Genomic DNA, 24116 nt, shown 5'->3' with positions numbered 1-24116 from the left:
CCTCCCCAATGTCCATAACCCCACCCCCTTCTCCCAACACCCCTCCCTCCAGCAACCCTCAGTTTGTTTTGTGAGATTAAGAGTCACTTATGGTTTGTCTCCCTCCCAATCCCATTTTGTTTCATTTATTCTTCTCCTACCCCCTTAAACCCCCCCCCCCCATGTTGCATCTCCACTTCCTCATATCAGGGAGATCATATGATAGTTGTCTTTCTCCGCTTGACTTATTTCGCTAAGCATGATACCCTCTAGTTCCATCCACGTCATCGCAAATGGCAAGATTTCATTTCTTTCGATGGCTGCATAGTATTCCATTGTGTATATATACCACATATTCTTTATCCATTCATCTGTTGATGGACATCTAGGTTCTTCCCTGCATATTTTCAGACCACAATGCTCTGAAACTAGAACTCAATCACAAAAGGAGAGTTGAAAAGAACTCAAATACATGGAGGCTAAAGAGCATCCTACTAAAGAATGAATGGGTCAACCAGGAAATTAAAGAAGAATTGAAAAAACTCATGGAAACAAATAAAAATGAAAACACAACTGTTCAAAACCTTTGGGATACAGCAAAGGCAGTCCTGAGAGGAAAATACATAGCCATATAAGACCAAGAAAGGTCTCAAGTACACAACCTAACCCTATATCTAAAGAAAGAACAGCAAAGAAAGGCTAAACCCAGTAGGAGAAGAGAAATAATAACTATCAGAGCAGAAATCAATGAAATAGAAACAAACATACAAACAAAAAATAGAACAAATAAAACTTGGAGCTGATTCTTTGAAAGAATTAATAAGATTGATAAACCGCTGCCCAGACTTACCAAAAAGAGAAAGGACTCCCATTAATAAAGTCATGAGTGAAAGATGAGAGATCACAACCAATACCAAAGAAATACAAACAATTATAAGAACATATTGGGAGCAACTATACATGAGCAAATTTGACAATCTGGAAGAAATGGATGCATTCCTAGAGACATATAAACTACCAAAACTGAACCAGGAAGAGATAGAAAACCTGAACAGACCCATAACCAGTAACTCCTTGACACAGTCATCAAAAATCTCCAAGCAAACAAAAGCCCAGGGCCAGATGGCTTCCTGGGGGAATTGTACCAAACATTTAAAGAGGAACTAATTCCTATTCTCCTGAAACTGTTCCAAAAAATAGAAATGGGAGGAAAACCTCCAAATTTATTTTATGGGGTTAGCATTACCTTGATCCCAAATTCAGACAAAGACCCCATCAAAAGGAGAATTACAGATCAATATCCTTGATGAACATAGATGCAAAAATTCTCCCCATAATACTAGCCAATATGATCCAACAGTACATTAAAAAGATTATTCACCACAACCAAGTGGGATTTATTCCTGTGCTGCAAGGTTGGTTCAACACCCACAAATCAATTAATGTGATACAATGCTTTAATAAAAGAAAGAACAAGAACCATGTGATACTCTCAATAGATGCTGAAAAAGCATGTGACAAAGTACAGCATCCTTTCTTGATCAAAACTCTTCACAGTGTAGGGATGGAAGGTATGTATCTCAATATCATCAAAGCCATCTATGAAAAACCCACAGAATATCATTCTCAATGGGGGAAAACCTGAGAGCTTTTCTCCTAAGGTCAGGAACATGGTAGGGCTGTTCACTATCACCACTGCTATTCAACATAGTCCTAGCCTCAGCAATCAGACAACAAAAAGAAATTAAAGGCATCCAAACTGGCAAAGAAGAAGTCAAACTCTTATTCTTTGCAAATTATATGATACTTTATGTGGAAAACCCAAAGACTCCACTCCAAAACTTCTAGAACTCATACAGGAATTCAGTAAAGTGTCAGGATATAAAATCAATGCACAGAAATCCATTGAATTTCTATACACCAACAATAAGACAGAAGAAAGAGAAATTAAGGAGTTGATTCCATTTACAGTTGAACCCCAAACCATAAGATACCTAGGAATAAACCTAACCAAAGAGGCAAAGAATCTGTACTCAGGAAACTATAAAATACTCATGAAAGAAATTGAGGAAGATACAAAGAAATGGAAAAACATTCCATGGTCATGGATTGGAAGAACAAATATTGTGAAAATGTCTATTCTACTCATAGCAATCTCCACATTTAATGTAATACCTATCAAAATACCATCAACTGGGGTGCCAGAGTGGCTCAGTCATTAAGTGTCTGCCTTCAGCTCAGGGCATTATCCCTGGGTCTTGGGTTCAAGCCCCACATTGGGCTCCCTGATCAGTAGCTAGCCTGTTTCTCCCTCTCTCACTCCCCCTACTTGTGTTCCCTCTTTCACTGTGTCTCTCTCTGTCAAGTAAATATATAAAATCTTTAAAAAACCTATTAGGTTTTTCATAAATGGAACAAATAATCTTAAAATTTATATAGAACCAGAAAAGAACCTTAATAACCAGAGGAATGTTGAAAAGAAAGCCAAAGTTGGTGACATCACAATTCTAGACTTGATGTTCTATTACAAAGCTGTAATCATCAAGACAGTGTGGTACTGGCACAAAAACAGACACATAAATCAATGGAACAGAATAGAGAGCCCAGAAATAGACCCTCAACTCTATGGTCAAATGGAAAGAATGTCCAATGGAAAACCGACAGTCTCTTCAACAATTGGGTTGGTAAAATTGGGCAGCCACATGCAGAAGAATAAAACTGGACCATTTCCTTACACTACACACAAAAATAGACTCAAAATGGATGAAAGACCAATGTGAGACAGGAATCCCTCAAAATCCTTGAGAAGAACACAGGCAGCAACCTCTTCGACCTCAGCCACAGCAAATTCTTCCTAGAAACATTGGCAAAGGCAAGGGAAGCAAGGGAAAAAATGAACTATAGGGACTTCAACAAGATCAAACTTTTGCACAGCAGTCAACAAAACCAATAGACAACTGACAGAATGGGAGAAGATATTTGCAAATGACATATCAGATAAAGGGCTAGTATCCCAGATCTATAAAGAAGTTATCAAACTTAACACCCAAAGAACAAAGAATCCAATCAAGAAATGGGCAGAAGATATGTATTGCAGCCACCAAAAACCCCCCGAAATCTTGCCATTTGCAATGACATGGATGGAACTAGAGGGTATTATGCTGAGTGAAATAAGTCAATCAGAGAAATACAATTATCATATGATCTCTCTGATTGAGGAATTTGAGAGGCAGGGCAGGGGATTGTGGGGGGTAGGGAAGGAAAAATGAAACAAGATGCAATTGGGAGGGAGACAAACCATAAAAGACTCTAAATCTCATGAAACAAATTGAGAGTTGCTTGGGGGAAGGTAGGGATGGTGTGGCTGGGTTATGGACATTGGGAGCATATGCACTATGGTGAGTGCTATGAAAAGTGTAAGTCTTATGATTCACAGACCTATACCCCAAATAATACATTATATGTTAATTAAAAAAATTGTATAGAACCATAAAAGACCCTGCATAGCTAAAAGAATCTAGAGGATGAAGAACAAAGCTGGAAGTATTTTGCTCCCTGATTTCAAGATATACCACATAGCTATGGTAATCAAAACAGTATGGTACTGGCACAAAAATAGATATATAGATTAAATGAACTGAATGGAGAGTTCAGAAAAAAGCCATGCTTATATGATCAATTAATCTTTGACAGAGGAGGCCAAAATGTACAATGGGGGGAAGATAGTTTCTCCAATAAATCCTGTTGGGAAAATTGGACAACAAAACATGCAAAAGAATGAAATTGGACCACTGTTTTACACCATATATAAATATAAACTCAGAATGGATTAAGGGGTGCAGCACTGGTGGGATGTGGTGAGAACAACTGTCTTCCAAAAGAGATTAAAGACTTAAATGTAAGACTGGTAACCATAAGACTCCTAACAAAAAAACAAAACAAAACAAAACAAAAAAAAAAACATAGAAAGTACGGTCTTTGACATTAGTCTCAGAAATATTTTTTGGATTTGTCTCTGTAGGCAAGGGTAAAAAAAGCAAATGTTAGCAAATGGGACTACAGCAAGCTAAAATTCTTTTGCACAGTGAAGGAAGCCATAAACAAAATGAAAAGGCAACCTACTGAATGAGAGAAGATACTTGTAGATATATCTGATAAGAGGTTAATCTCCAAATATCTACAAAGAACTCATACAACTCAATACAAAAAAAATCTGATTGAAAAATGGGCAGAGAACCTGAATAGACATTTTTTTTGAAGAAGAAATATAGATGGAAAACAGGCACATGAAAAGATACTCAACATCACTCATCATCAGGGAAATGGAAATCAAAACCACAATGAGATATGACTTTATACCAGTCAAAATGGCTATTGTCAAAAAGATAGGAAATAACAAGTGTTGGCCAGAATGTATAGAAAAAAATAGAAACCTTGTGCCCTTCTGGTGGGAATGCAAATCAGTATAGCCAATGTGGAAAATGGTATAGAAGTCCTCAAAAAAAATTTAAGGATTTGAATAACCAAATAATAACTGTATTATGCAACAATTCTGATTCTGGGAATTTATCTGAAGAAAATGAAAACAGTAATTTGAAAAGATGTATATGTCCTTATTTTCCCTGCAGCATTATTTACAATATGTAAGATGCAGAAGTAATCTAAGTGTCCATTGATTGAAGAATGGATAAAGATGTGGTATATATATATATATATATGTATTTATTCAATGGACTATTACTCAACCATAAACAAGAATGAAAATCTTGCCCTTTGTGAGAACATGGAAGGAGCTGGAGAGTATTATGCTAAACGAAATAAGTTAGAGAAAAACAAAAACTAAGTTAGAGTGGGATTTCACTTCCATTTGGAATCTGGAAAACAAAACACATGAACAAACAAACAAAGCCGAAATAGATTTGTAATTGCAATCTGGTGCTTGACAGAGGAGTGGGGAGTGAGGGTTGGGAGGGAAATGGGTGAAAGAGGTGAAGAGGTTTAAAAGGTACCAACTTCCAGTTATAAAACAAGTAAGTCACAGGGCTGTCATGTACAGCATAGGGAATATAGCCAAAGTGCTGTAACAATCTTGTATGGTGACAAAATGGTGGCTAGACTTATGGTGATCAAATTTCAGCATTCATTGTCAGCTCTCCCCAGATACCAAAGGAACTACAACAGAAAGATTTAAAAGACAACAGTTGGGAAAAAAAGTACCAATATCTTAAAGCTACATACTTTATTTTGAAGCTTCCATTTTGAAACTGTGATAGTAATGCTCTTGTGGTATTATTTGTAGGAGTCAGCAAATAAGAAGGGATTTGCCTGGAAGTAGTCAGTTTTTATGAGCAGGTACAGGTAGGATTACTGTAGACAGAGTAATGATAGAAGGTCTTAAAAACCATCATCAAGTATTAAACCACTCTCATATTTCTGTTAGGCCAAAAGTGTTTATTATATATTATCATTTTATTTGGTTTATTAATAATTTTAAAAATAATTTATACATTTATATTCACAAAGGAGATTTTCAGATAATTTTCTTGCTCATGTTCTCACTTGGTTTTGCAATCAAGTTTCTATTTAGCTCCATAAAATGTTTTGGGAAGTATTCACTCTTTTCCTGAGTTCTAAAAGAGTTCATATTAGTGTAAAACGATCTTTTGGGAGCCTGGGTGGCTCAGTTGGTTAAGCATCTGACTTTGGCTCAGGGTCCTGGGATTGAGCCCCACCTTGGGCTTGGTGCTTAGTGGGAAGTCTGCTTCTCCCTCTCCCTCTGCCTCTTCCTCTCTTCCTCCCTTTGCTTAGGGTCCCTCCATCTCTCTCTTGAATAAATAAATAAAATATTTAAAAATAAAAAAAATATCATCAAGAATTGAGGCCTGGGACGCCTGGGTGGCTCAGTTGGTTAAGCAGCTGCCTTCGGCTCAGGTCATGATCCCAGCGTCCTGGGATCGAGTCTCACATCGGGCTCCTTGCTTGGCAGGGAGCCTGCTTCTCCCTCTGCCTCTGCCTGCCACTCTGTCTGCCTGTGCTCACTCTTGCTCCTCTGTCTCTGACAAATAAATAAATAAAATCTTAAAAAAAAAAAAAAAAGAATTGAGGCCTAAACTAATTCCAATTGTGTTAATGTCTAAAATGATAGTTCGGGTTTTCTGGCAATATGATGGAATTGTACCATCTCTCAGTGATAAAATCTCCTGCTATAAATCTCACTGAATGCTCAATAAAGTGATTTAAATACACATCAGAATTCTCAAAAATGTTCCCAAGGGAACAAACATGAAGAGGGAGTTGGAATGAGAATAGCTGAAGCAAAAGTTGTAGCCATTCTTGGGGTGTTTGCTGGCTCAGTTTTGTTTCAGTGGCTGCATGTGGTGGAGGTAGGGTATCAGGATTTGGATCTTCAATATATAGGAAGGGGGAATAAGACCCAGGCATATATGTGAGACCCTCAAAGAGTGCTACCATAAATGAAAGCTGCAAAAAAAAAAAAAAAAAAAAAAAATCTGCCTCTATGGGAAGATATGAAGTCCTGCTGGGAGGAAAATGTCTCCATGGAGAATTCATAGTCATACCCCTGACATCACATGTAAATTCAAACTACCTGCATGGTATGAAGTGGCCCAATTTCAAAAATAGTACCTGGAGGGGTGCCTGAGTGACTCAGTCAGTTAAGCAACCAACTCTTGATTTTGGCTCAGGTCATGATCTCAGGGTTGTGAGATTTAGTCCCTGCATTGGGCTCTGCCTCTGCCTGCCACTCTGTCTGCCTGTGCTCACTCTCGCTCCTCTCTCTCTGACAAATAAATAAATAAAATCTTAAAAAAAAAAAAAAAAAGAATTGAGGCCTAAACTAATTCCAATCGTGTTAATGTCTAAAATGATAGTTCGGGTTTTCTGGCAATATGATGGAATTGTACCATCTCTCAGTGATAAAATCTCCTGCTATAAATCTCACTGAATGCTTAGGGTCCCTCAGTGTGTGGAGCCTGCTTAAGATTCTTTCTCTCTCAGGTGCCTGGGTGGCTCAGTGGGTTAAAACCTCTGCCTTCAGCTTGGGTCAGGATCCCAGGGTCCTGGGATCAAGCCCCACATCAGGCTCTCTGTTCAGCAGGGAGCCTGCTTACCCCCCCCTCTCTGCCTGCCTCTTTGCCTACTTGTGATCTCTGTCTGTCAAATAAATAAAAATAAATCTTAAAAAAAAAAAAAAAGAAAAAAAGATTCTTTCTCTCTCCCTCTGTCTCTCCTGGCTCACACACTCTCTCTTTCTAAAAACAAACAAAAGTAAAACTCCAAAACACCTCCCCCTAAAAATAGCACCTGGAAACCTTCCTCTCCTCTCTTACCATACATTCCCACCCTCCCTGTTGTCTATGTTTAATAATTTTGAATAAAACACTGCCCATCTTATTATTATTTTGATACCTAAACTACTCCTTTGCAAGCATACATTAACTTTTTAACAAAGTGGAGTGACCATTTGTTGCAAGCTGATCCCTAAAATGTCAGATATAATGGCTTGAAAAAGGGTTGTTGGAGTCAGGCAGACTTGGCTTCTCACTGTGGCTCAGTTTGTGTGTAATCTGAAGCAAGTTTCCTAATTTCTTGGAATTTTAGTTTATCATTTATATAGGGATAATAATAGCATCTACCAATGAAAGAATAATCTTGCATACTTAGCTCATGCTTGACACATAGTGAATCCTTAATAAATATTAGGCATAATAAATATAAATTATAACAATTATATAATAAATATATAAACAACATCAGTGAGAAAACTCCATTTGATCTAAATTTCTAAAACTCCAGAATTCTTTACCCTTTACTTTCTTTATAAAAAGCACAACTAAGCATAATAATTAACTCATTGAATTACCTAATTTTCAAATTTCTCTACCAACTTCTATGGAAGATTTCAGGTGACTAATACATCTTTGTACACTAACTTGGTTTTAAAGATAATAGGGTAAGTCAACAGATTTTCCTTTTATATTTCTTCAGAATCCCAAATAATTCCTTGGGAGTTAGGTAAGGACTCATTAAATCATTCAGGACTTTCTGAGACAATTTACAACACCTCACATTTTATCAGGTGTTCAATATATTTGTTTTGATTTTAAATTGGATTAATATATGTTGGAATCAATATATGATGGGCACCTTAAGAGTCCAGTTTGACTACCCAGTTGATGTTTAATCACATTTATGCATCATTCTTAGAAGATGTTAGCCAATTCTTGTCTTATAAGTTAGTGTATTCTTGTTATGGGTTCCATAACTCTGAAAATTTGATGTGAATTAATTCTCCCCCTGAGCTTACTTGAAGGATAGACTCAGCACTTCCTCACATTCCCAAATAGCATATCCCATTCCACAAAGCGTTAGTAAGTGAAAGAGAGTGTACTGAATATTACCAGTACTGGTCATGGAATACTGAAGAGAATTTCCATACTTCACAGGAAAATTTAATTAAAATTCTCATTAAACATCTTTGACTTCCAAGAATTCCCTTTCTAGATATTCCAGCAGTGTCATTTATCCCTGTTCTTCCTCTCCTTGTCCCAAATTTTGTCTCTGAAATTCTCTATATGTTTTTATAGCAATTCAGTTCAGGTTTAAAGCAAAAGCCTTTCAGCTAGAAGAACTCATTCTCTTAATTAGCAGGTGAGTGACCATCCATTGCTCTTTCACAGTTATTGGCTGCAAACAGTACATAGTGGCTCCCCTTTCATTTCAGGTGACTTATTGAAACATTTGCCAAATCAAAACAGGTTCCCCTCCCTTTTTTTTGATAGGGTGAGGGGGTATTGGTAGGAGAAGGGCATCTGTAGAGAGAGGCATTTGTGATTACACTGCTAAAAAATGGTTTTCTCTACACTATACCTAATTTATAATATTAGATAATAGAGTGTTCTAAAAGAAGAAGAGTTATATTTCATTAAATGCCCAACATGCTCTTAGTTGGTAATAAAATTTACTTTTTTGAAGTGTACAATTGGATGAATTTTAGTATATTCACAATCATCACTATAATCTAATTCCAACAACATTATCATCCCAAAGAGAAACCCCTTCTTCAGTAGCATCCCCCCCTACCCCTCCCTAGCCCTGAGCAACCACTGATCTACTATCTGTCCCTATGGATTTGCCTATTCTGGACATTTCATATAAATGGAATCTACAATATTCTTTTATGACTTGCTTATTTCACTTAGGATAATGTTTCATCTATGTTCATCTATGTTGTATCAGTATGTATTCTTTTTATGGCTAAATACTATTCCATTATTTGGATATACCATGCTTATCTATTCCTTGGTTGACAGACATTTGAACAATTTCCAGTTTTTGACTATTATAAATAATGCTGCTATGAACATTTGTGTACATGCATTGTATGGACAAATGTTTTCATTTCTCTTAGATATATATGTAGGAGTAGAATTGCTAGGTCATATGGTAACTCTATGTTTAACTTTTTGAGTGACCATTAGACAGTTTTCCAAAATGATCACATCATTTTACATGCCCACCAGCAAGTATGAGAGTTCCAGCTTCTCCACATCTTTACCAACACTTGTTATTGTCTGTCTTTTTTATTATAGCCATCTTAGTGGGTGTGATGTGGTATCTTGAAGTGCATTTCCTTCATGGCTAATGATGTCGAGCATTTTTTTCCAATGTGCTTAGTACCATTTGTAAATCTTTAATGAAGTGTCTGTTTGAATCATTTGCCCATTTTAAATTGTTTTTTATTGTTGAGTTGTAAGAGTTATTTTAATATTCTAAATAAAAGCCTCTTATTAGACATGCCATTTGCAAATTCTTCCATTCTGTAGGTTGTCCTAATAATAACTTATTTTTAGGCAACACTTGAGTTATTTAAGTATTAAAATTTAAACATGGATATCATCCAAACTCTTCGCCTCTCTCCTGGATTTGTTCCAGTTTGGAAGAAGCAGTGCTCATGATGTTCTCCAAAAAGAGTACATAGAAGAAGGAAACAAATAAATAAAAAAACATAACAACCCACAGTGCCTAGCAGAGAGTATGTACTTAATTAACTATGGCAAATTAATGAATATAATTAGTATATTTATTCTTGGTTCCCACTATTACTTTGACTTGTTGACTCTCTGTTGGATCCACTTTTGAGCAATGATATTCATTTCATGGCCTGAAGACCCCTAGGGGGAGCTAGGAAGTATGTTCTAGGCTGTCTTGTCTACTCCACATTCTATGCACTGAAGTGTAACACTGTTATGTTGGAATCCACGGATTTTTCATGATAAAAAAGAGTTTCATGTTTTACTCTTTGAGTTTGAGACTCATTTAAGAGAAAGAAATAGCTGTTTTTGTCAGTTCAATGTTGACTCTATAGTGTTTTCTTTTTTTTTTAAAGATTTTATTTATTTATTTGACAGACAGAGATTACAAGTAGGCAGAGAGTCAGTGAGAGAGAGGAGGAAGCAGGCTCCCTGCTGAGCAGAGAGCCTGACGTGGGGCTCGATCCCACGACCCTGGGATCATGACCTGAGCCAAAGGCAGAGGCTCTAACCCACTGAGCCACCCAGGCACCCTAGACTCTATAGTGTTTTCAATGGTCCTGGGCATTCCTGAGCATTTCTATGTCATTTATACTATGGTTGTTTATTTGGAGCCTCACTTAGAGACTACAATTATTTCTGGGCCCTTGATCTCAGAGTGGTTCCCTCAGTGAGGTTCACTGTCCCCTGAACCAAGCCAGTAGCTGTGGGGAGATGATGCTGTGGGGGAGGAAGTCCACATCTGCTTACCTGTCAGATCATCTGCATCCCCTGGGGATACCTTGTGAGGAGAGATGATTCCAGCCAGGCTGCCTGCATTTCCACATTACTTACAACAGTCTACCAAGGTCATTTTCCAACTGACATTTGACATAATCCCCTTGTACATCTTGAGTACAGACTCACAGGAAGAATCTGAATGATTCAGAAATCCGAAGGATCAAAGGAATTCTAGTGAGGACTGCAGATGAAACTAAGAAAACAATGAAGGTCTATGTATGAAGGAAACAAGCCAGGGAAAGGAAAAAGAACAATGGAAAGCAAGACACTTATTTGTAACTGGATATAGACAAGAGTCTAACTTTCTACAGGCAGAGCTGGCTGGCCTGCTAATGTTACTAAGCTTAGCTATCCATTCAGTGCACTCACTTAGATGACTGTGGGCATCATTTGTGTGACATACACATGGATACAGATATCTACCAACTAATGAAATAGGACACACAGTTATGAGCATGCAAAATGGTTGCATCAGAAAGGGGGGGAAGAATTTAAAAAAAAAATTAGTAGTCTTAGGGAGTTAATGTGAACCAGCTTTTTGTCTCAGTCCAGGCTGAAGAAAAAAAAATGTTTTTAGATTTATTTATTTATTTTAGAGAGAAAGGGTGGGAGGCACAGAGGGAGAGGGAGAGGCAATCTTAGGCAGACGTCCTTCTGAATGTGGAGCCTGATGCAGGGCTTGATCTCATGACTCTCAAATCATGACCTGAAGTGAAATCAAGTCAGATGCTTAACCAACTGAGCCACGCAGGTCCCCTGAAGAAAAAATTTAAAAATATAAACAGCCATCATTAACAGCACTTTATAGTATCATGTGATGCTTTTCTTCTCTCACAAATGTGAACCCTTTTAAGTTTACCTTAAGGCTTATCATCACAACATTCTCCTGAAGGAAAGAAGTACTTTAACAGTGGACCTGAGGCTCAGAGATCAATTGACTGTTCTGCAGTTTGGGGGAGAAGGGATAGATCACTGACATTTAGATCTATGTTTGGAACTAGGACTGAATTAGGCATTAAACATATGTAAATTCCTTTAATTCCCATAAGAATGCTATGAGATAGGTGTTATTGTTATAAATTGATGGGTAAAAAAAAAAAATCACCCAAATCACTAAGCTAATAATGGTAGAATCAAACCATATCTGTTATATTCTAGAGACATATTCTTATTTGTGAATTCTAACTGATTAAGGGAGGTTGCCCAGAGAGGATGTGTGGAGGGAGTCTAAACCTGTCTGATGTGGGTAGGATGGGAGGAGTGGTGTCTAATGCATCGTAGGATGAGTGATTTGGGAATAGGCCTCATTTCTAAGGGACTAACAGAAGACCTTCTATTACACAATGGTTTATCTTTGGAGGGAGCTAAGGAAGGACTCTGAAAGGGGAGCTCCTTACAACTGCCTTTTGATAATATTTTTTGTACCCTCCTTTCTATTGCCAAGTATGATACTAGTGAAGGAAACCAGAATATGTCACCCCAAAATATGCCTCTTTGATGTGAAAATTATTTTGAGCTGAAGGCAGTTAAGCAGCAGTGAATGCAGGAAAACCTTTGTCTACCTTCTCCTTTTCTGCCTAAAAAGAGGATATAAATTCTTTTACTGGAGACAGACTTTATTATCCTGGAGACAGCACCCCAGGAATCTGCAAACAAACCTGCCTCCATTAGTTGCCTCCCATATATTTATTTTAGTTATTTTATCCTCAAAGTACTTTCCTCTGTTCTGTCATTTCTCTACAATTTCCTTGAAGATGCTATACAAACCAGAGTTCTAAGTTGCCACTCTGAGTTACTTTTCACGAGGTTTCTCCCATGTGACACATGTAAACTCTTTTTCTCTTGCCCATCTGTCTTTTTGAGAGCTTCAGCTAAAAAACCAAGGTGGGTAGAGATCAAGTTTTGCCCCCTGTACTAGCTATGACTAATTTTTTCCCTTCTCTCCACCTTCCCCTCTCTAGTACCTAGCTGCTTCTTTATTTTGAAAAGAGTTTATAAAAATAACATCCTCTCAAAAAAAAAAATGACATACTCTCTTCACTTGAAAGGTATTAATGATGGATGCAATGTAGCAGAAATATACTTGCCATGTAAGTGGTCAGTCAATGCACGAGACAGGTAGATTCTAGACAAGGATTTAGTACTTTTGATTGTCATAGCCAGATGAAAGCAGCATCAGAATTACTCTCACTTTCTTAATGAAAGGATGAAAACATTTAACCAGATTTATACCTCAAACCATAGTTCTGTTTTAGTTTCTGAATGTCGAATATTCCTCAGTTTTCTGCTTTTACATCTGTGTTTAAATTTTCAATTTTCAAGATTGGGTTGACAGATGTAAATCTTTGATATTTACATATTAAAAATTCCTTTCCTTTTCTTTTACAAATTATAGCTACAATGTACAATGTGGTTTTCTCTTGTTAAGTTTTCACAGGAAAACATCAGTCTTATATTGGAGTCCTAATGGGCTCATCATTTTTGAGAGTGAAAGCTGTGGAAACTCTGGATCCAAATTCCAGTTAGTTTCCAACTTACCACACCATTTCACTTTCCAGTTACGATTGGCATCAACTCCACGGCAGCGAAACCTTGAGTTCCTTGACCTTGTTTTTCTCCAAAATCGATCCTAAGTGTAATTAAGAAAATAGGTGTAAAAAATATTCAAAAGTTATTCACATGCATTTTAATAGCACAACTAGTGAATGAATCACAGCCCTGCAGAGAGAGTTCCTCCAGGAACAGACAAATCTAAGGAGTACAAAGAGGAATGGATAAGGAACAGAGACCCAGAGATCCCAGAGACTCCAGGGTCATGCTCTAATTTCTGTCACACACTTAACTCTCTCAGCTTCTCTTGGCCTTATTTCTTCTTGGGCAAAATTGAGTAAGTTGGGTTAGACTAGTGACTTGTCACAATTTCTTTGGAAGGAGAAATCTTGACTTAATACGGAATCTCATGCAAAGCCAAACATATAAACCAAAGTTTGCTGCTATGATGGGACAGAGAGTGGGAGTCTCTTTTGCAGTTCTAGAATCACTAGGCTGTCTGCCCACCAGGTTTCCTTTCTGCTCTATGACTGTTTTCTATTTATTTAGTCTCTCTTTTCAATTGGATAGGCAAAGTGACTTACACTGGTCCAGCTAAAATGGTATCCATCAACGTTAAACACAGGCATGATATAGAAATACAGATGACTCAACATTTTTCTCATGGTTGGGTCACTCCTATATGTTAGAAGAGCCTAAAAGACAAAGGTGACATTTTTCTTATAAATGGATCCCAAATAAAGGTTTAGAAAAAATACATGAAAACCCTTTCCATCCATGGGAAATACCAGATACATTGTGTTGAAGAGTAACAAGCTAATATGAATAATACTCTTTGACATCAATTTTTTTTAAGGATTTTATTTATTTGACAGAGAGAAATCACAAGCAGGCAGAGAGGCAGGCAAAGAGAGAGAGGAGGAAGCAGGCTCCCCGCCAAGCAGAGAGTGCGATGCGGACTCAATCCCAGGACCCTGAGATCACGACCTGAGCCTAAGGCAGAGCCTTAACCCACTGAGCCATCCAGGCGCCCCATATTTTTTGGGCGCCTGGGTGGCTCAGTGGGTTAAGCCGCTGCCTTCGGCTCAGGTCATGATCTCAGGGTCCTGGGATCGAGTCCCATATCGGGCTCTCTGCTCAGCAGGGAGCCTGCTTCCTCCTCTCTCTCTCTGTCTGCCTCTCTGCCTACTTGTGATCTCTCTCTATCAAATAAATAAATAAAATCTTTAAAAAAAAAATTCAAAATAAAGAAAATTCTTAAATCACATATATATTGCTTTGGAAAATTTAATACTTAAAACTTCAGTTTTCTTTTACATATAGTTAAGTAGCATCTCTGAACACATCATAAACAGCATTGGCATTTACATGATGAGAATGCTGTTCACAGAGAGCAGTCCAATAATATGTTAGAAACTATCACTATATTAGAAATAATGAAAATATAGGGAAATGCTCAAGAACATAAGAGTTAAATACAACTTTACTGAATCTAATTTAAATATATAGGTGATTAGCACAAGTTAATAAATGTTAATACAATTCTCTTTTACTTCAAGACTCAATAATAATTTTTTGGCTACATAGCTTCTGTAGAATTTTCATACTGCTTGAAGGTCTAATGCCGCAAACGAGAGGAAAATTCCTGGTATGTGAGTGAACATATTGTAGAGTTTTGATTTCCTATAATTAATGGAGGTTCCCCAATGCCTGGAGGAAGTCTGCTGGGGATGGTAAAGTTATATGGTTAGCTACATTTCTTCCATAAAGTTAGGCAGATGTGGCTTTCTGTGCCATGCTAGTGAGGAAGAGAGAGGAGATGGAAGGAAACAGAGCTGGGGCAACAGGGCAAGAAAGGGCAGGGAAAAGTCATGGTAATTTCTCTTCCTCCCTCTTACCTGACCACAGCTCATTTATTTCAGTCCAAACTTGGGAAGTCTCACCTTTTCCAAGCATGGATCATGTTAGCACCGGACTATGCTAGAGATCTGCTGGGAAACTTTCTCATCTTATCCTGCCTTTTCCTCCTCCAATGCAAGTGACCACCATGCTTTTGTATTGAAAAGAATATTACTAACTTCTTTTTAAAAATCACAATATATTTGAAGCAAATAGAAGAGCAGACCAATATTACATCTATGTGCCCACCAACTACCTCTTGTCATATTTATTAAACCTTTTACAGAGAAATTGAGACATTATACATAAAACAAAGCTCCCTTTTTTAGTATACCCTGATCTGTTTTCCTCTTCTCTACCAAGGTAATCACTACCCTAACTTTTGCATCATCATTCATTCCCATGCATGATTTTATGTTTTCTTATATGTACATGGATGCAGGAACAATATATAATATTGTGTATGCTTTGAAATTTTATGCAAATGAGATCCCGATATATCAATCAAGTCTGTTCTTCTCCCCAAATTTTTGGCACTTAAGTTGATTTATTAATTTTAATAACACAATTAAATGGTATTCCATTATAATTAAATCCACAATACATTGATTCCCTATTTTGTTGGTGGAGAGTTAGGTTACTTTCATTGTTACAATATTGCAGTGAACATTCTTGCACATTTCTCCTAGACATGTGTGAGAGTTTCTTTGCTACACATCTAGGAAGGGATTTGGTGGGCCATGGATTTATATGCCCTCCACTTTATTAAATGCTGTTTCTCTCTCAATTAGTAAATACTTTCATCTGCAGTGAATGTGAATTCCCATTGTTCTACAACTTTCCCAACCTTTGATATCATTGAGGTTTTAGATTAAAAAAAAAAAAATCTAATGGATGCTTTTGTTGTTTTACTTTGCATTTCCCTCATTACAAATTATATTGAACAGCTTTTATATAATAGGTGATTCCATAAGTTGCTCACTAATTTTTGCCCATTTAAAAAATTAAACTCTATTTATTCTTTTTACCTTCTGGATAGAAACCCTTTGTTTGTTTCTATGCATCATGGACACCCTCCTTTTTTTAGCTTATTGATTCCTATTTTCATCATATCCTTGTTATACATAAACTTTGATCACAATTGTACATATTAAGTTTTATTTAAGAATTCACCTCTGCCTTAATATCATAAAGACATTATCCTGTATTTTCTCCAAATAGTTGTTCTAAAATTGTTTTCAAATATAAGTCTTAAAACCCCTGGAAATGACTTTTTTTTTTTTTTTTTTTACATGATGTGAGGTTGGGATTTATTTATTTTTCTGCTATGGAAGACTAACTATGCCACTATACTGGTTCATCTCTCCAGTGAGTTCACATACCACCTCTGTACAATGTCAAGTTTTCTTGTGTGTATGGAATTGGTTTAATGCACCCTGGTTTATGTCCATTTACCAAAACCACACTATGGTTTAGATAGCATCTGTTCAGTTTGGTAGGATGTGCCTCTTCATGTTGTTCTCCTTCAAAATTGCTTTGGCTATTTCTGATCAGCCTCCTTTCACACTTTTTTAAAAATTAAGGTTGAGCACACTCAAGATGTCTTTTATTATGCTAGGTTATTTTTGTCATTAATGGATGTTGAATTTTAGCATGTAATCTTTCTTCATACATTAACACAATGTTATATAGTTGTTATACATTGTTAACACAATGTCATATAGTTGTTACAATCAATTTTAATTTGTAATTTTCTATTGTTAAATCATCCTTGTATTCCTTGGATAAGCTCCTTTGGTTATGATATGTATTCTTGTTATATTAGCTGGATTCAGGTCGCTAATATTTACATCTATATTCCTGAGATAGACCTGTAATTTCCTTTCTTATTTTGTCTTTGTCTGGTTTTGGTATCAGGGTTATATTACTCATTATTTGGGGAGCAAACTGCCTAGGCCTGGAGCAAAAATTAAATATAAAATGAAGATACAATAGGAAAGATTATATCTTTACTTTTCTGTTTTGTTGGTTTCTGCCCTGTGTTGTTTTTGCTAATTCTCTTTTTTCTGTTCTAATTTGAGTTGAAAGCTTAGCTCATTAATTTGGAGGTCTTAGTCTTTTGCAATATATTTATTTGAAACTACACATTCTTCTTCAGTACTACCTTAGCTACATTTCATATGTTTTGATATACAATAGTTTTATTTCCACTTCATTGTAAATATTGAACATTTTCCTTCATTTCTTTAAACATGTTATATTTTTAATTTTAAAATGTGAATTTTTTTAAAGCCACATTTTCATAAATACTTTCTAACAACTGCATTACAGTCAGAAAATTTGGTCTATATGATATAGGCTCTTTAGTATTTCTTGAACTTGCTTTGTGGTCTAGTATATAGTCAATTTTTGTAAATGTTTCAGTTGGACTTGAAAAGAATATGCATTCTCTAATTATTGGGTATGGATTCTAAATGTGTTTACTAGATTAAGTTTGTCTATTGCTTATATCAACCGTATTCTTGCTAAATATTTGCCTGTTTTCTTAATCACTGAGAGTTGTGTTAAAAAACATCACTTTAGATTTGTTATTTTTTTCTTATAATTTTGTAAAATTTTGTTTTATTTATTTTGTGGTCATTAACATAGACTCATTTTAAAGCTCTTTATAGTCAAATTACGTATTAAATTAGAAAATTGTTTTCTAGTAAACTATTCTGGAGTGGATTTAATTTTCAGGACTTGCTAGAACATGTTCTTTCTCTGAGAAACAGGGTGTCATTGTATTGCATATGCTTTATTTGTGATTTTTATAACTCTCTAAGAATTGTAGCCATTCCCCATCTGGCCAGACAAAGGGAGAATAATCACAATGTATTGACTGTTCAATCCTGAATAGGACAATTGAGAGATCTCGTTGCTTGAATGCTTTAAGTAGTAGGACAGATCATTTCTCTTTTGTAGTTAAAGAAACGTTTCTAGAAAAAAAGATGACCATGGGACTATTTCCTATTATTCTAACATATGATAACCAAGCGGGTGTGCTTTCCTTCTAATGTGTGGGACTCTTTTTAGCAATCAATTTATACCACCCAAACACACAGGAAAGGAGATGCCTACTTATCAAGTTCCATCGGGACTTTATGAGTTTAATTTCTAGACTACTATCTTTCCTTAAGAGGAAGACTAGTAATTGTGATTTGAAAACCAGTCACAAAACAATGCATCCCATGCCTCAGTGTGGCAGCCTTTAGGTACTACACTTACCTCATCAATTTATTTAAAAATACTTTGCCAAAAAAAAAAAAAAAAAAATCAAAGAAGTCCTGAATATTATCTTGTTAGGAAAATATGTTTGGTATTAGGTTAGGGAATTTCTGAAGAGAGACAAAGAATGAATCTATTTGATATTCATCACCTGCTAAGACTATTTTGATTTCTCCTTAAGTATTTATCATATACCCAAATTCACCAAATAAATGTTTGTTAAATTTGAAGGCAAATTTTCCAATCACTAAAGTCTTTGTGTAATGTGACAAAGTTAGGCTAAAGAATTTCCCTCCTTTTCACAGTTTTTGGATTTGATTGAAAATTGTTTCTTAGACCCCTACTACAACCTGAAATGTTAGAGATTTTTTTTTCCCTTAGAATTGTTGTTACTGAGTTTAAAATAGACAGCATTTAAATTCTTTGTTTTTGTTTTTGTTCTAGACTCACTATAGAGGATGCAAGAATAATAACCATCTTCAACAAAGGGCACACTGGGAGAAGAAGGCGTGTTACAGCTGAGGCCAAAGGAAGAGCACAATCATCAGTCAAGCTGAAGAATATCCTTACTTGGACTGAAGTAAAACTGTTTAGGTTGGAAAAGAGTTGTAGTACCAAAGGAGGTACATCTCAACACAAAGGAAGTACCTAAAATTTAATACAAGGAAAATTAATTAGAGCAAGATAATTTCTAGAGAAAATTTCAAGAGGGAGTTTGATCTATAAAGATATTTGATGTCTTGCTGTGAGAAGCTCATTATATACAAAATGGTAACTAAATAATAGTTTGAAAGCAACACAAGCAGAAATGTTCTCTGAATGAAGGATGGAGAACTGGAAAATCATACGGTAATCCTTCAAATTCTAGTTACTTTCATATGAACATATACTTAGAACTCCCCAGGGATTGATCTAACAGGAAAAGTGATGACTGAAAAAATATACATTTTCTAATAAAATATAAATATTTGAAATGTTTTGTGTCACTGGCAGGATTACAATATCTGGTGCATGTCCATTTTACTCTTTCATAATACCACATCTCATTTGTAGAATTTTTTTTTTAAAGATTTTATTTATTTATTTGTCAGAGAGAGTGAGCACAGGCAGACAGAGAGGCAGGCAGAGGCAGAGGGAGAAGCAGGCTCCCCGCTGAGCAAGAAGCCTGATGTGGGACTCGATCCCAGGACCCCGGGGTCATGACCCGAGCCAAAGGCAGCTGCCCAACCAACTGAGCCACCCAGGTGTCCCTCGTTTGTAGAACTTTTATGCTGAGATTGTCTAATAACTTTTATGCTGAGGTTGGTGGTATTTACTCAGGAACAAAAGAGTAGAGACCAGGATCAACTTTGTGGCATTAGTAAAATCTTCTATATAATACTCTTATACCTTGTAAGAGAAAGTGCAGGCGTCCTTAGTTTGTGAGGTTCCAGTATACACAAATTTCAGTTATCACAGTTTAGTTAATTAATGTTAGTCCTCCAACAAGTGCAGTTCAAATTTTAGTTTCCAGTGTTAGATCTTTCATTTCCAAATCATTATGTAAATAACAGATGCACATCAACAATTGTGGCTGGCTTTTAAAGTCTGTCAGTGGGTGACTGGTCACTGTGCATCTGGTTTTCAACTCACACACAGACAGCAAGGAGTGTAGCTATGTTGCCCTCTTGTTTCCCTGTATGTGGCATTTTATAAAAATGGAAAATGGTAGGAGGGGATGGGCCAACTGTAGGCGCCTGGTTAGCCAGAGGGAGCTGTTTGGTTGTAAACTTAGGTTGACCCCGCCCCTCCCAGAGGAACTTACTTGCAAACCCCAGATATAGGGGCAGGCCAGGCCGATGGAGACATCCAATCAGTGGGGTGCGCATATATTTACTGTGGTAAATTGAAATTCAACTGGTCAACCGTATTGCCGACCTAGCATGACTGTGCAGTTTTCCCTGTGTACTGCAATCTCATTGGCCACCTGTGTGTGGGCTGGGCTCAACCCCACCTCTATAAAAGTTAGTCTGTAAGGCTGGGAAGCGGTAGTCATTGGGAGCGTCATGGTTGTCGGGAGCATTGTGAGCAGGGTTGTCGGGGAGCGGCCGCAGCCCGCTAGGGGAGTCATCAGGGTCGGTGTTCTGGTCGTCATTGCCTCTTTGTAAGAGATGGCCCCGACTGGTTGGTTTGATTTTTGGTGCTTGGCATGAGATAAAGCTTTGCTTGACTTTCGCTTTGTATCAGTCTCGTTCCTTTGATCATGGACCCTAACATCAAGAAAGATTAGAGTGCAGCAGAAGAATGGAAAGTGATAATGTAGAGGTGAAATTTAAATCAAATGTAAATAGAGTTATAGATGAAATAGCTGACAACAGGAATGTTGACACTGCCACCATTCAACTCTAGATATGCAGCCAGAGGAACATAATGAAGACAAACTTGTGGACATAAATGAGAAAAGTGGCTGTGATGAAAAGGGGAAAATGTCCCATAAGAAAAGATGCTGTCAACATTTCACATTAAAGGAACTCTCATAGATATTTTATGATGTTGAAAGTGAAAAGGAAAAAAATATTGGAAGCTAATACGAATCAAGAAAGGAATATGGCCATTTGCCACAGCATAAAAAAAATATGCTAACATCATGTAGTTAAATAATGACAAGGCAAGCACTATCCAGATTACCCACAATAGCTTTTTTTTGGACAAAGAAATAGGAATATTTTTAATGTGTTAAATCATTCTGTAATAAATATTAGTTTTACTATTTCTTTTTTTTTTTTTTTAACTTGAGAGAGAGACAGTGAGAGAGAGCATGAGCGAGTAGAAGGTCAGAGAGAGAAGCAGACTCCCCATGGAGCTGAGAGCTCGATGCGGGACTCGATCCCGGGACTCCAGGATCATGACCCGAGCCGAAGGCAGTCGTCCAACCAACTTAGCCACCCAGGTGCCCCTCTCATTGATTTTTTAAGATAGCATATGATCTCCCTGATATGAGAAGTTGAGAGGCAACGTGGGGGGTTTGGGGTGTAGGAAAGGAATAAATGAAACAAGATGGGATTGGGAGGGAGATAAACCATAAGAGACTCTTAATCTCAATACTGAGGGTTGCTTGGGGGTAGGGGAGTAGGGAGAGGGTGGTTTGGTTATGGACATTGGGGAAGGTATGTGCTATGGTGAGTGCTGTGAAGTGTGTAAACCTGGCGATTCACAGACCTGTACCTTGGGGCTAAAAATACATCATATGTTAATAAAAAAATATTTCTGTGGCTTCAGCATGAATGGCCACTTTTACAGTTCTGTACTACTTGGAAGAAAAACAAGAACTGACTGTAGAAACAGTGCCCAGAACTTCTCAAATCCTGGATAGTGGAGTAAAATGGATGCAATGGATTTAAATTTAATTAAATAGAACAAACATTAACATATTCCCTGCTATGCATTAAGACATTATAAATTGAATATAAGGGTGAGAGAGCTGGGTTGGAAGATGCAGAGAATTAAAGAGAAGATTGGAGAGGATGAGAGGATGGGAGAATATGGTAAGTTAAAGGTACTAAAAGACTGATGGAAAACAAAATATTGTAATTGCCTAGAGTGGTAATAAACAAAGTCAGACGACTTAAAAATGCAGGTCATTTTTAGAAGGTGAACTTTTTTTTATTATGCAATTAAGAGCAAAGACTTGTTTACTCAATTCATTAAATATTTGATCTAGGTGTAGAGAAATGCAACAGATTTCTGCACATTGATTTTATATCCTGTGACTTTGCTGAACTGATGTATGAGTTCTAGCAATTTTCAGTGCAGTCTTTAGGGTTTTCTACATAGAGTATTATGTTGTTTGCATAGAGTAAATTTTCACTTCTTCCTTGCCAACTTGGATGCCTTTTCTTTCTTTTTGTTGTCTCACTGCTGAGGTTAAGACTTCCAGTTTTGTGTTAAATAGTAATAGTAAGAGTGGACATCCCGGTCTTGTTCCTAACCATAGAGAAAAGGCTTTCAATTTTTCTCCATTAAGGATAATATTAACTATGGATCTTTTGTATGTGGCCTTTATGATGTTGAAATATGTTCCATCTAACCCTACTTTGTTGAGGGTTTTTGTCAGGAAAGGATACTGTATTTTGTCAAATGCCTTATATGTATCTATTGAGAGGATTATATGGTTCTTACCCTTTCTTTTATTAATATGGTATTGATGATTTGGGAGTATTGAACCACCCCTGCAGCCCAGGAGTAAATCTCACCTGATCATGACAAATAATTCTTTTAACATACTGTTGAATTTGACTTGCTAGTATTTTATTGAGAATTTTTGAATTCATGTTCATCAGTAATATTGGCCTGTAATTCTTTTTAGTGGGTCTTTGGTTTTGGAATCAAGGGAATGCTGGCTTCATAGAATGAGTTTGGAAGATTTTCTTTCATTTCTGTTTTTTGGAACAGTTTGAGAAGAATATGTATTAAGTCTTCTTTAAATGTCTGGTAGAATTTCTCTGGGAAGCCAGTTGGCCTAGGACTTTTGTTTGTTGTGAGATTTTTGATTATTGATTCAATGTCTTTGCTGCTTATGGGTCTATTCAAATTTTCTCTTTCTTCCCATTTCAGTTTCAGTAGTTGGTTAAGTTTCTAGGACTTTGTCCATTTCTTCTAGGTTGCCCGGTTTGTTGGCATATAATTTTTCATAGTATTCTCTTACAATTGTTTGTATTTCTGTGGTGTTGGTTGTGATCTCTCCTCTATCATTTGTGATTTTATGTATTTGGGTCCTTTCTCTTTTCTTGTTGATAAGTCTGGCTAGGGGTTTATCAGTTTATTAATTCTTTCCAAGAACCAACTCTTAGTTTCATTAATCCATTCTACTGTTTTTTTTTTAAAGATTTTATTTATTTATTTGACACAGAGAGAGAGAGGGGGAGGGAGAGAGAGCAAACATAGCAGGGAGAGTAGCAGGCAGAGGGAGAGGGAAAAGTGGGCTTGATCCCAGGACCCTGAGATCATGACCTCAGCTGAAGGCAGAGGTTTAACTGAGTGAGCCACCCAGACACTCCTCCATTCTACTGTTTTTTTGTTGTTGTTAATTGTTTCCATATAATTTATTTCTACTTTAATCTTTATTATTTCCCTTCTTCTGCTAGCTTTAGATTTTATTTGCGGTTCCTTTTCTAACTCCTTTTTGTATAAAGTTAAGTTGTTTATTTGAAACTTTTCTTGCTTCTTGAGGTAGATATACACTGCAATACATTTCCCTCTTAAGACTGCTTTTGCGGCATCCCAAGGATTTTGGGTTGTCACACTTTCATTTTCATTTGCTTCATGTATTTTTAAAAATTCTTCTTTAATTTCCTAGTTAACCCATTTATTCTTTGGTAGGATGTTCTTTAATCAATAATGAAGTAGCAGAAAAAGAAATAAAAAAATTGATCCCATTTGCAATAGAACCACAAAACAACAAGATACCTAGAAATAAATCTAACTAAAGAAGTAAAAAGATCTATACTCTGAAAATTATGGATTCTACTCATGAAAGAAATTGAAGAAGAAGCAAAGAAATGGAAAATCATTTCAAGCTCATGGATTAGAAGAACAAACATGATCAAAATG

General features: G+C 36.6%; 1 protein-coding gene across 1 annotated transcript in view; it reads right to left on the bottom strand.

The window, feature by feature from the left end:
- CPA6 (carboxypeptidase A6) overlaps positions 1-24116 on the bottom strand; it is a 348306-nt gene that overhangs the window by 38638 nt on the left and 285552 nt on the right. Inside the window, 2 exon segments of the mRNA XM_045075688.1 lie at positions 13350-13440; positions 13946-14056. Of these exon segments, the coding sequence (XP_044931623.1) occupies positions 13350-13440; positions 13946-14056 (202 nt within the window).

Source organism: Mustela putorius, unplaced genomic scaffold (genome assembly GCF_011764305.1).
Source record: "Mustela putorius furo isolate JIRA1106 unplaced genomic scaffold, ASM1176430v1.1 tig00000151_pilon_pilon_pilon, whole genome shotgun sequence".
Taxonomy (NCBI): Eukaryota; Metazoa; Chordata; class Mammalia; order Carnivora; family Mustelidae; genus Mustela; species Mustela putorius.
This window is presented reverse-complemented; position numbering and strand designations above follow the sequence as displayed.